Source organism: Agelaius phoeniceus, chromosome 9 (genome assembly GCF_051311805.1).
Source record: "Agelaius phoeniceus isolate bAgePho1 chromosome 9, bAgePho1.hap1, whole genome shotgun sequence".
Classification (NCBI taxonomy): domain Eukaryota; kingdom Metazoa; phylum Chordata; class Aves; order Passeriformes; family Icteridae; genus Agelaius; species Agelaius phoeniceus.
In genome coordinates this window covers 18,028,622-18,042,382 of record NC_135273.1, presented here as the reverse complement: position 1 = coordinate 18,042,382, position 13,761 = coordinate 18,028,622, and the positions used below count along the sequence as shown (strand labels likewise).

At 43.1% G+C, this 13,761-nt stretch overlaps 1 protein-coding gene across 4 annotated transcripts in view; it reads right to left on the bottom strand.

Moving 5' to 3' along the window:
- Positions 1 to 13,761, bottom strand: part of ARHGAP22 (Rho GTPase activating protein 22) — a 120,726-nt gene that overhangs the window by 5,265 nt on the left and 101,700 nt on the right. For all 4 annotated transcript variants that reach the window (XM_077183102.1, XM_077183103.1, XM_077183104.1 and 1 more), the window contains 4 exons: positions 9,430 to 9,503; positions 8,346 to 8,467; positions 5,214 to 6,117; positions 107 to 1,191 (listed from right to left, as the gene is read on the bottom strand). In XM_077183102.1, coding sequence (XP_077039217.1) covers positions 963 to 1,191; positions 5,214 to 6,117; positions 8,346 to 8,467; positions 9,430 to 9,503 — 1,329 coding nt within the window. In that variant the 3' untranslated portion in view covers positions 107 to 962. The remainder of the gene's footprint in view (positions 1 to 106; positions 1,192 to 5,213; positions 6,118 to 8,345; positions 8,468 to 9,429; positions 9,504 to 13,761) is intronic.

The following is a 13,761-nucleotide window of genomic DNA, read 5'->3' as shown; positions in this document are numbered from 1 at the left end:
AGGGAGGTTAAGTGTACATTGTGCAGGAAAGGTTAAGGATAGATCCACACCCTCCCCCCTTTACCACCCTGACCACCCCCACCCCAATTGCACTAATTTCTCTTACCATAAGTTTTGCTATTAAAGTTTGGAAGTGTTTTGATGATAAGGATCTTCCATCTTCTGCCTTAATACATATATCATCTTGGGATATTTTTTTTATTGCAGCTAATACTGCTCTATTTTTGGCTCAGAAAACCTTCAAATACCTAAGGCAAAATGTGCATATTTAAAGTTCCAAAGAGTTTATGTAGCCAATCTCATTATTAATCACAGTTTAATTTAAAGCTGTTTTTTTGTGAAACACTGAAACCATTAGGTGGGTAAGGGACAATTTTAGTGAATTGTCAAGATTTTGGTATCTTCAGCATGTTTGCAGACCTTGTTTTCACAATATCTTCATAAAATACCACTCTAAGAATGAGAAATTTGAACAAACTTTATGGAGGGGGTGGGGCAAAAGCCACCTCATTAAATCCATCTGGCAAACGTCCTGGATGTGGTGACAGGCTGGAACTGCCACCTTCCCAAGCACAATGTGTGGGAATCCCTCAGCTCCAGGCTCAGTCTGTTGGTTCTGGCCATCCTCCCACTCTGCAGGACCTTCCGCTGTCCTTGAGCCAGCAAAAGGATGGTGCAGCTGAGTCCAAAGATGGCAGCAGGACACTCTGGAGAAGAGTGTATTATTGTTCTGTGGATACAGAGGGGACCCACTCTTTCTTGGCAATCTGACACTAAATTTTCAAGCATTATGGTCAGCAGTCTTTCCCAGCTGGCCCAAATACTATAGCACATGTAAAGACAACAGGGCAAGTGTCACTGAGAGCACAATCACTATAGCATTACTCATGATACATGAGTATACCAGAACAAAATATGCATTTTCACTCATGTTGTCAGGAACAGGATTTTCTATACTTGTTCTACTTGGGGACTTTAGCACTTTGACTCCCAACAGTTAAACATCCTAATGTTGAAAAAAATTCTTCCATTTCCTTCTGCAGGAGGTAATTTCTCTTCTCAGCATCTTCACGAGCGCGTTCAGAATTCCTCAGCTTTATCTCCAGCATCGTGTATTTCTTCCGTTCTTGGTCCAGTTCTTCTTCTAACCTAACCACTTGGTTCCTCAGGTCTGCACTTGTTTCTTCAATTCTTAAAACCAACAGAAAATAAAAGAAAAAGGCTTTTTAAAGTGACTGGATAAATACTGCTGATAACTATAAAAAAACTAAGAGGAACAACTTAAATTTAACATATTCTAAGAGGAAGTTTTAAAGGAGAGAATAAATGCTATTTCAGTACTGTTTAATTTAGGGCAGAGCTTCCTTTATTTGCATCTTGAGAAAAATGCTCAAATCTTAGAAAACAATGCCTACTTTTCAGCACTGGACTGCCTGCCTGAGGAGATTGATTAACTCCTTAACTCCTTACTTAGGCAGAGTTCCAGTATATAATCCTAAAATAATCTTTATCCATATAGGGATACTGTGTTTCCCTATATGGATATCCCATACAGAGGAACATCCTTAGGGATCAGATAGGAACGAGGTCACAGTCCTTCCTCACCAGCCATTTGATGATATTCTCTGTGAAGTTTATCACTGACATGGGGGTGGGGTATGAGATTTTATGAAACCCAGTCTTTCATATGAGAAAGAATCAAAAGAATAGTTCTTAAATGTATCTGGGTACAAAGTTCTATAGCAAAATTCAGAGCTTTTCACTCAGGAGGTCAAAGAACAAAGTTCATGGTTTTGTGATTTCAAAGAAGCACAGAAGGCACAGCACTTGCTGTTCTCCCCCTTGTGTTTCCCAGTCACAAGACATTAATACTGAGGAAGGAATATTTCAGATAGGAATTACTGATTACTAGAATATGAATTTAAAAATGAGACTTTTACAATGAAAGATGCCCCTCCTTTAAATAAAATAAATACAACCTTTAAAAATAATTTCCAACACAAAACCACCGCCACCTCTCCTTGATCAGTCCAATACTCAACTTTGAAGCTAGGGTGTGGCATCCCAGTGGAACTGTGAACAGGTTATTTTTAGTACAGGGAACTGACTATCAAGAAGGCCACACCACTGCCTCATAACAAAACAAAAATGAAAAAAAAGAGGGCCTTGGGCAGTCCCAGAAGGGTCTGAATTCCACTTCATGACCAAGAGGCAATGCAGCACCTTAAACTTTTCCTTTCTGTTCCCTTACATACAGCTAAAGATGGCAGTTTGATTATTGTCACAGTTTTCACAATTATTCAAAGTCACAGGTGCCCTAACCTGCACCAAGTCCAGCAAAGAGCAGCCCCTGTGGATGAAGGCAGACCTTTATGTCCAGCCAGTGTCAGCTGGAATATGACACTTCTGAAGGTGGGATGCTGCCCCACACACACGTAACAGCTCTGAGCTGCCAATTACATTTTCTACCTCTTAAGTTCAGGGGTCAACTACAACAGCCTGCACTGCTAACTCAGGACTGAATTACACAGGGTCACAGTGCTTACAGCATTGCTACATTCATAACAGTCCTCTCCCAGTGCTTACACTTTCTTAAGAGTGCCAGGTGGTAAACATGAATTACTGAAACTCAACAGAGAATGTCTGGTAATTACACTAGCCTTGAGGGAGAAATGCTTGGGAACAGAGTGGTTACAGGAAGGCAATAAAACTTGCCTCCCTCTGACTAAGAGAGAGAAAATGGGCAGTTGATGAGAAATAACAGCTTTTCCATCAGCAAGTGTTCCTTACCTCTGCCCCAGGCAGGTACTCACTCTGCTTTCCCTTCACTTATGTACGTGCCAAGAAAAAAGCTCATATTCTTTCATTAAAATATGTCCTGCTAGATACACACGGTTCTGCAAACCACACAAGCACATGTACAATTTCAGGGGACTAAATTATCTTCAATAAAATAAAGCTGGTGAGGCAGCCTAAATCTTTTGTGCTAAGCAGCTCCCTACTTTGCTAGTTAGCTCCTGTCTTTCCATAGTAGCAGACTTCCATGCAGTCTGAAAAGGAACATACTTTTGCACCTATAAATTGCTGCAGATGTAGTAAAAACATTGCAAAATTTTTGAGAGCTGAAAAACTTGGCTTGAAATTCTTAGACTTGACAGCACAATCCTTCAGGCTGTAGGCCCAAACAGCTGGAGTCATCCTGTTTAATACAGAAAGGCAGTGATTGCACCTTGCCAGGTTTTATGAAACTCTTTCGTTCCTTAAGCATTTTCCTCTCAGCTACTTTGCCCTGTGAGACCTGGCCAATTTAGAGTCCTCCCCTGGAGCCGTAGTGCTCTCTGTCCTGTCCAGCTGCAGGGGAAAGGCAGGTGTTGGAGCTGAAGCAGCTCAACAGCTGGAATGGAGAACAGATCTTCCTGGATGCTCCTGATGTCAGCACCTTAAGGCCCTATTGGAACAGTTTTACTGATAAAAGGTGGAAAACCATCTCTTCCCCCAGGCAGCAGGCAAGAAATGTGCAGCTACACATTTCCAGGTTCTGTAGCCTGGTACTTCTGTTTATTAACCTGTATCCCTGCAACAAGGCTTGCCAGGGCAGCTCTGCACAATTAAATGTAAGACATAACCCTTGGCTCCTCCCATTCTGTATCAGTAGGCCATCAAAAAAAACAAACCATGTAAGTCATGAACTTCCACCCTCATTCACAGACCCTTCCCAACATCCCATGCTAGCAGCTGCTGGTGTTTCATGAGCTCTTACACCTCAAACACAGCAGCTGGGGCTTTTCTCCCACTTGGGGATGTTAGGTGGGGACTGGAACTGCTGCACAGCTGGATTCTCCTTCCAGCTCCACACACCAAGGTAGCACAGTGCAAGAGGCAGAAACGCAGCAGAGGCTGGCAAGCCACCACCAGAGGAAATCATAAAATAAAGCAGGAAGATAGCAAGAGGAATTCCTACCTTAACAACTGGCCCATGGGAAGAGATCACAGTTCAGATACATTTTTGAGAATCTACCTTAACAAGAAATAAGTGCCAAAAAACGCAGCCTAAAGCTGTGCTACACAATCCCAACACTCTTACATGCTTTTGTACCATGTTTGAGAGACTGGCAGCATTTTCATACCTCAATTTCCAATCTGAGTTTTAATAATTGAAGGAGTATAACAGTAACACCTTAAAACTAAAAAACCCTAAACCCTGAGAACTCAACTCTTTGTAAGAAATGGGACTACAGCCCTTCTTCAGTGCAGAGTACTGGTGCTTCAGAGCAGCATGTATTACAATATGGTGTGCAATTTTGCACATGGCTGTATATTAAAATATATCTAATTCCTTTAAGCACCAATATTTAGTGTGCCTATTTCCCCTGAATGCTTTCCTAAAAGTCTTTCTATTATCACATACACTCATAAAACCTAACATACTCACAGAAATTAATGACTCCCTTTTTATTAATACTTCCTACAGCCCCAGCCCTACACACAGCTCTCCTGAAAGCTGAAATGAATTTTTCTGAGCTCAGATGGAAAGTACAGCACCAGCAGTTGTGCAAGGAAATACCAGGTGGCAAATGACATGGTTCATGCTGCTCCTCCAAGCTAGGTTGTCCCATCAGCCAAGGACCACACTTCTACATCAGATACCAAAAGTGAGATTTCTAGAAGTTCAACACAAAAAGGCTGCTGAAAACATTGTATCTTAGATAGAGTCCCAAAACTACCACCCCAAAAAAAACCTGTGGAAAATAATCAAGAGCCGTTTCCTCAATAATGCTGGTGTTGGGAAAAGAACAAGAAGCCCTCAGTTTCAGACTGGTCTGGTGCAAGTATCCACACCTGCAGAGATTATGCTTGTTGAGGCCTGACCATCCTGGGTCCCAATTCCTCCCTACAAGATGTTTGCTTTGCTATTTCTCTGACACTGAGAGCAGACTGGCATTACCTGTGCAACTCTCATTTACAGTGAACACACAGAATATGAAGCATTGGATTTCCCTGTGTCCCCTTTGTTTTCTTCTTGATGCTCTCTCAAATCAGAGAAAGAAAAGTTGGATTCAGAGAGTAGCAAGGAAAATGTAGAAACAAATCTGCTGTCACCCAACCCCAAACTTCAGGGCTGAGACCTGGTACCCTTGGCAGCCCACACCCATGTTCAGACAGGGGAAAATGTTGACAGATTACTTCCTTTTGCCCCCTGCAAATGACATTACCTTTTGATACTAGTCTCATATTCAGTCCTCTGTTTACTCAGCTCTGTCTTTAGCTCCACCACCAAGCTCTGTAAGGCCCTGGAGCACTGGACAGAGTCTCGGGAAGCTGCAGCCAGGTCACTCTGTTCACTGCTGCTGCTGCTGCAGGCTTCAAACCTGTCCATGCTGTTCTCCAGATCTGCAGTCTTGCCCTCGCTCTGGGACAGCGAGCCCTGAGTTACCCACTCTGTTTTTAGGGAGCTCAAAGCAGAAGAGTCACTGGCCCGGCAGGCTGGGCAGCTGCTCACCGAGTCCATCACGGAGATCTCACAGGATGATGTGGACCAGGTGGTGCTGGCCATGCTGTGTGTGCTGAGGGACAGGCTGGATGAGGGGACATTGTCGTAAGTGGAGAGTCTCTGGGAGGAACACGAGTCTTTCACTCGTTCCCCAGAGGCTGTCCGGCGATGGCCTCGCAGGGAGTACAGGCCGTTCATCAACCAGTTCCCGCTGGAGGAGAGGTTGGGGATGTCTAAGGATGAGCTGCCCAGCTTTGGGCTCACAGACCGTGCTCCCTGCTGGCGGAAGGAATATTTCCACGGAGGCAGCGTCTGCACTCTTTTACTGGGGCTCGTGGCAGGCTGGGCCGATTTGCCACTCTGCTCTGGAGGAGTAATTTTCACTGCAGGTCCTGGAGTGGCCTCCAGAGCCACAGCATTGCCAGAAGGCAAATCAGTGGGGCTGGCAGCGCTGTTCTGTGACCTGCTGTCCTCCCCGTCCTCCTCGGAGATCCACTCGACAGTGCTGCGCTGGCGCATTGGTTTGATCTCCAGCTGGCTCCCTGGCACATCCGCCTGAGGAACAGCAAAGATCCGCCCCTGCTCACTGATCAGCACTGTCATCAGGTGCTGAACCAGAGACGTGCCTGTGGATGGAAAACAAAGGCAAGCAGGTGAGGAGACATGAAAGACCTCTGCGACTCACCCCAGCCTGTTTGCATGACTAGGCTGCACCCAGTCTCTTGGTCTGAGCAGGCCCAGAACTATTCTTATTGAAAAACTACAAATTTAAGCTCAGGCTGTACTCAGTGTCTAGAGAAACTTGCAGGAAGTATGACATCTGCATTATATATGCACTTGCAGGGGGTGTACAGCAAGTACAGAAAGTGCTCACAGTTATTTAAATCCACAGAAATGTGCTGCCACTGTCTTCCAGAAGTGGAGCAGACCATTATGAACTAATAGAGAACACCACTTACCTAACCTAATATAAATCACTTCCTACAAAAGAGGAAAACCTTTAGAAGGGTGAGTAAGCAATTCTATTTTTAAGTATTGCCTGAAAGAGAATAAGGCAAACATGCTCAGGGTTCAAGGGAAGAGCTTGATTTTATTGATGAGTTTTTGACCTAATAGTAAGATGTATATAGCTCACCTACTGCTTCTATTTTATGTCTGTGAATGCAGGAAGAGAACTAAATGTCTTGAAGATAAGGGCATTCCTAACTATTTAGCTGTCAAACTTCAGGTATTTCTATTTGAAATGCATGGGTTAAATTTGAAGAGAGACACAATTAGAGTGCTTTTTGTTAAGATCTCATTATCAGTTTATTTAGGAGACTCAGACTACCCTGAAGCTAAAAAAAAAAAAAAAAGAGTCTTTCCACTTCTCTGTTACTTTTATCTAACCAACCTCAACTAAATTCTCAACTAAAAAATAAACATCCTGCTATAATTATTAAGTCTAAAAATCCAGCCTACATATCCCAATTTTTTTACGGTTCAGACCTGTGACAATACAGAATTCCGGGTCAGATCACTGTAGTGTGATACCATGATGAGGAGAGACCCCAGCACCTGCACATGTGCACCTACACACAGTACAGGCACCTGTGCCATCGGATGAGCTGCAGAACGCAATGCCTGAGCTGATCTGAGCCAGACTCGTTCCCTGTGCCAGCTGAGCAGGGAGCAGCTGCTGCCAGGCTGTGAGAGCCGTACCAGCGCTGGCCCCGTGGCCACTAGGGGAAGTCCCAGCATCAGCATCGCACACAGGCTGCTCACAGCTGTCCCCACCTTCACCGGTGAACAACAAGCACTGCTCCCGCACTCCCTGCTCCTCCCCGATATTTGCACCTTCTGCACAGCCAGGGAAAGGTATCAAATGTACCCTTAATAATATGGCCCACATCTCTGTGGTAGGCTTCGAGTCCCTGAGCTACTATAACATGTCAGGTCATGCTCTGAAGTTGTCCTGCTGCCTTACAGTGAGTTGCCGTCGTGGGAGACACATCTGCACATGACCTGTGAAGAGCTAAAGGCACTGCTGCTGCTAAGGCATGACAACACTCACCTTCTGTGAAGGATTTGCATCACACAAAATACCATGTCAGCTGTCCTCTACAGCTAGGGAGCAGAACCAGAGCCAAGTTCAGGTATCTTGGGCACAGCATCTCCATCTGTGCCTAATTAATTAATCAATTCTTTTTGCAGGCTTGCCAAAATCCTACAAAACTTTAGGCAAAAACCTTGCTAAAACTTGCACTACAGTAGTCGTGTTTCAGTGGAACCTGGGAGAAGACTTGTATCCCAGACCTAATGTCAGCCTGCTTGATTTGTATGGAAGCAAATAATTTTAAAGCTTCAGATTTTTTTACATCCAAAATTAAATGATTTTCAACTCTTTTATTTTTGATTCTGTGAAGTTTTGATCCATACAGTCTCCTTAGAAGGCAACACTTCTAAGACACTTCTAGTTGTAGCCACTGTGGTACAGCCAGAACTACATCCCTTTGCTCATGGCCTGGATGCTCTCTACAGGGAGCACTGAAATGCACCAATACTAAATTACTGCAGTTTGGTACTTAAGCACAGTCCTTCTGAAAAAACAGCTGAGCTTTCATTTTAGCAATAGGCTCAGAAAGAGTTTCAGGGGTGTGGAGGCATCTCCTCATGGTGGAGAGGAGAGACACTCCCAGTCCTAGTGGTGAGTAGGATAAGAGGCCAACTGGAACACCCTCACAGGCCCTGATGAAAGGGATGGCTTGACTTGTTCTGACTGTGCAGGAAACTGATACAGCTACCAAGGAATGTATGCCTTTCACTTGCAGCTCCAAAATACAGCTGCTGTGCCATCCCCCAGAACAGCACCTACCTTCCATCATGGTCACTGGATCCTCCATTTTGGGCCGCAGAATGTTTGGTCCAAATACTGTAGCCAGGTTCTGGACACTCATTTTGTTAATGCTGGAATGAGCCTGAACTTCATCAAGGAACCTTGAAGAAACCCCCAGAAAAATAAAAGGAAGAGGGAATTCATAAGTCACTTCTCAGACTAAAAGCATTGAGTTTTGTCCTGGTTTCATACAACCCTGACACCTGAAATGATTTGAGGAACTACTGTAGCTTAGATATTCAGTGTAACCCCAGATCTCTCCCAGTGTATGAACCAGAGAAAAGAGGATGTTTTCTGCCAGAGGTACCCACCTAGCAGTGACCCAGCCTACTACTGGGCCTGAAAGGATAGATTTTTGCATTTTTATGGAAATTCTCAATTTACATGGGTTGACTTTGGCAGATTTCCATTTACAGATATAAGAGAAGTAATAAGTCATCTCCTTGTCCAAGAACTACCAGCCTGTGGAAAGAACTTAGTGGCTTGGCTTGAATCTAACAAAATACAGATCACAGAACCATAGAATGGTTGGAGTTGGAAGTAGTCTTCAAAAATCATCTCCTTCCAATCCCCAGATAAAGAGGCAGCTCAAAAACTGGGAAAATCAGCAGAGATAAGAGGAGACAAGGCTGTGGAATCCCTGGGAATCCAAGAGGAAGCCACTACTAACCCCACTTCCAAACCAGAGCAAATGCCAGACTGGCTATTCTGACTGCAGCTGCTACTCAGCTTGTGTCATAATCTTCCAAGTGTGCAGTATCTGGAATAAGTGTCTACCTTTAGTGATCTGTAGGTGCTTCTGAAATAAACAATATAATGTATTAGTATCATTCATGCATGCTGCCAAGGCTGCAGGTGGCAGCAATTTGCTTGGCTGATCCTCTTGGATAAACCAAGAGCTTCCTTCAGGCAGGCTGCATTCACCTCCACATTTTTAAAGGAGTTGTAACTTACACTTAAGTGGTAGTTTTTGAATATTCATACTTTCAGAGTATATTATTTGCATATAAGACAGCCTCACAAAACTTAGAGACTTTTCCAAGTGTTAATTAATTTCACTTACTTGCATATGTATTTGAGGAGGTTGTAGTTGGCTTGGGGCAAATTCTTCACCTGTTTAACCAGTTCCTGGGTACCCTGAGGGACAGGAAAAACAAGAAGCAGATCTATTAATGTAAACAAAGTAGACGTGACCTTCCTTTAGGACTACAAAGTCCTCGTTCCACAGCCAAATGCTGAAAACAGAGGATAACACAAAGGCTTTCCTTTAGAAGAGGTGGCATCCAGTGTGTTGTGCCTTACCAAAACCCCAATGTCCAGAACTCTATTCAGCTCTTAGTGGAAATCCTCCTGTGAACTTTAATGGTTGAGAGAGAACTCTTCATTTAGTGAGGCCTGCCGGCCTTTAAAGCCTGCCTGGCACTGGTACCAGCAGATGTGCCTTTGCCTTTCTGAAACTCAGAGGCACTGAGTGCAGTATAAATACATTGCAGTAATGCTCAGTTGAGCAGAGGAAAGTTTTTTCTTGAAAAAGCTAAATGAGTCCAATTTAGCTGCCTCCTAATTAATGACATACTTCCATTTGCAGTCATTCTGACCTGGGACATACTTCCTCACAAAATTTCTGTCTTTACACTCTTTACATTAAAATGTAAGATGACACATCAGTTGAAGGAATGACTTAAACCCCTGAAGCTACTTAAATCATCTAATGAAAACCTCTGACTCAGGAGGTTATTGTCCTGCCACAATCCCAAGTATCATTTGCTTGTTCCTCAATGCTGCTGTTGCCCTGGAGATTTGCTTATTTTTGGACACAATGAAACCTTTTGTGGAAAAACAGATACCAAAGCACATTTAAGGAAGAGTGATAGCTGCGAACTTATGATGGAGAAATTCCAGAAGGAAATGGTTCCAAAAAAGTGCAGCTGAACAATTATTTCAAACTCCCCTTGAATTTTTAAGTAATGTTAGGAAGGGAATTCTGTTGGCCAAACTCTTGCAATGTATTCCTGATTTCTCTGGTCCAGACAAGTCAGAAGGATCCATAGAGCAGCGCCTAGTCCTGCCTTCGTCCTTATTACCTTAAATATACAGGTACTTTTTTATTCTGTACATCCCAGCACAAAAAAAATAATTCTCTAATAAAAACCTGAAACTTAAAATTCTTAAAAGCAGTAACCACTTTATAATTCCTTAGCTTAAACACTATGCTTGTTTAATGGTGACAGCAATGGAGACACCATTAAAAGTCCAGTCTCTTCTGAAAATCTCAATCCTCTTTTCTCAACTTCTAAAAATTTTTCAGCCAAAGATAGCTGCTACTGATGTGAAAGTTAAGGTCAGTTGTTAAGGTCAATCAACTTTCAAGTGGCAAGTTTGAACCAGAACTAGGTGAGCTAACAGGCCTAATTCCTCTTGAATTTTGCTCTGTAACCCAATTTATTTCAAATAGGGAAATCAGGATGGTATTTGGCACTGTATTTCAAGTGCTCTGAATTAAAATGCCATTGGCTCTACTGGATGTAAGAGAAAACTTTGAAACAGAAACTTAGGCAGCTGTGAACAGCAGGAAACATGACCTAAAGGTAAAAGATGCTACCTGAAAGAAAAAATTATTCTAAGAATTTACAATCAATGCTTTGTCACAAGGAATCTCAGGCACGGGATTACACAGAGAGTATCTTTATATTCATCAAAGTACAAACACCTGACAGGTAAGAAAAGCTCTCTCTCCCTACTGCAGCATGTATCAGCTCTGCCAGATTGGTCCTTTCCAAGGCCTGACCAACAGAAGGCAGAGGCTTAGCCTAGGAACACCACAGTGACAGCACAGTGGAAAACACAAACTTGAAACTCCTGTAGAGACAAACAGCACTGGTCACTGCCAATGTCTGCAGCCCAGCAAGCAATGCAAGCACTGTACTGTTATTTATCGTGGGATTTTGCAGAAATAACTCTTACCTCCTTGAAAATGCTGCTTTCCAATGAATGATCCCAAACCCAAGGATTTTGAAATGCGTGTAACAGATCAGCACCAATTCAGAGCTTCTAATTTGGCTGGAAAACTAGCAACACTTTAAATGTTCATAAAAATTCAGATGCCTCTTTAAAAAAAACTTGAATACCTGTGTTCAATCCACTGAAGTGTTGTTTGCATCTCTAGTGTACAGGTAGCTGGGAAGGCTACAATGCCACCATGTAAAGGCAGCTCAGACTCAAATGAGTTTTTAGGCTTTTGAAGATCCCTCTTGCTCTTAATTTTCAAACCCTCCTCCCAATCAGTTTGGATCAGAATCAAATCTTTTCTAATGCTGCAATCTTGCTGAAATACCTGGAGACCTCAGCACCACCCAAGGCCTGTTACAGCCCTGTTTGCATTCAAACACCAGAGATCAGCTGGGTGCAGAATGAAGATGAAAAGCAATTTGAATAAAAACTTAGGGCAGTACTGGAGCTAGGCTAATAATCACCACAAAAAATTCCTATCCATAGTCCCAGTGTAGCAGCATGAGGTCCCACAAATTCATCTGAAAGGCTACTTTGCTGTAGGCAATTCTGGTTTTTTTGGGTGTGAGGTTAGGATGGCCATACAAAACAAAAATTATACTAAGAGTCCAAAAGTCTCATTCAAAACTTTCAAGTGAAAAATTAAAAGAAAGCAGTACTTCAAATTAAACCAGTACAACTACATGTTGTTTCAAAATACCTTTACAAAACAAAATGTTTGATTTTTAAATTCCCTGCTTACCATGACGTGTTAAAAATCATGGTTTCACTGAAACCACGTTTGTGAGCAGGGGGATTTTCCACGTGGGAGGCGAGTCAGGCCCCATAGGCTAGGCATGACTTTGTGCTGCATTCTGCTCCACGTGCTACTGTGCACGTACAGCCTCTCCAGCCCTGCTGTGTGCACTCCACCTTCCTTTCTGAAAGGTAAACAGCCCACGTTGAGGTTCCAGGTTTCCCTGACAATACCAAAATTGCTTATGTTTACAACAGCACCTTAACAAAACAACTCTGTGCTATGAGCAGTGCTGTGCTTTCTAAGTGCTCATTTTGGCTACCTAGTGCTCCCCATTGCCTTTCTAATCTAAAGAGAATTCTGCCCTACAAGTCATTTGAGTCTGACCTTGCTCCGCAGATGTTGCTTCCCAAACTGCTGTAGCCTGTGCAGACAAAATCGGGCAAACAACATAGCTAATAAGCTGAGCAGTGATGTACAATTATGTTTGCCCAATTTGGCAGTGTCTCTACTCTTGTGCAATAGTGCTTAATGGATGCAAAACTTCCCAGTCTGCACATCTTACAACCAAAATCAAACCAGCTCCACTGCCTTTGAAATGCTGCAGTTTCTTGTGAAATAACCGCTGTGGGGTCTGTAACACAGCACCCTGCAGAGATGCCTGAGTTCACTAAGGTCAAGGCAGAAAATGAGCACGTTTTGGAGAGAGTAGACACACACCTCTACCTACTAAAATACAGCACTAGTGCACTGGCACCCTGATGTGGCTGTGTCCAGAATGCAAGTACATATCCACATGTGGTAACATGCTGTGTCATGCATAGAAATTTGCTTTCTCACAGTTGACCAGAGGTTGCATTATTTATTTGCCTTTTAACCATAAAAAACTTATATTGCCACATATGATCCATTTGATGCATGCAAACAAGCATGTTCCTGTGGGCATCATAAAGGGCAATCTCCACAGAGCCTTCTGCTACTTGAACTGAAAGTGAACCCTAGACTCACAGTGAGCAACAGTTTTTACAAATTCTGCCAGAGACAAAGACAAGACCACACAGAGAAAAGGGACAGAACTGGGGACCACAACTTACAAGCCCTCGGGCCTTGGCTTCTTTAGCAAAGGAAAGACACAAGTAACAGCCTCTTCAAGTTTCTGTCCTAGAAGGTGGCACCCACATCAGACCACATCTAATGTGCCTTTGCAATCTGCAAAGGGCTAAGGGAGCACCACAATATGGATGAAAAAGATCAAACACATTGCAAATGATCCTACTTCATGACTGCTACAGACTTGGTAGCTTTTGTCAGCCCTTTCCCATGCCTGGAAACCAAAGACAAGAGCATTGTAAGAAGGTTCTGGCAAAGTATTCATAGCATTATTTCCCCCTAGTTCTAGGATAATATCATAGCCTGCCTTCCCATAATGACTTTCCTCTAAGAAATACAAAGACCATTGCACTGATCAATGTCTCATCCACTAAAATCTTTGGGAAGGAGAGCATAGTGTTCTGATATATAAAATGGAAAACACAGACAAAGGGAGTGACTCCATACAGCTTATTAGTGAGTGAACAGCAAAGGTGAGAAAGGAACCCAGATTTCCTCCTACCTTGCATCTCTTGCCAATTATGCTACACAAGAGCTTTG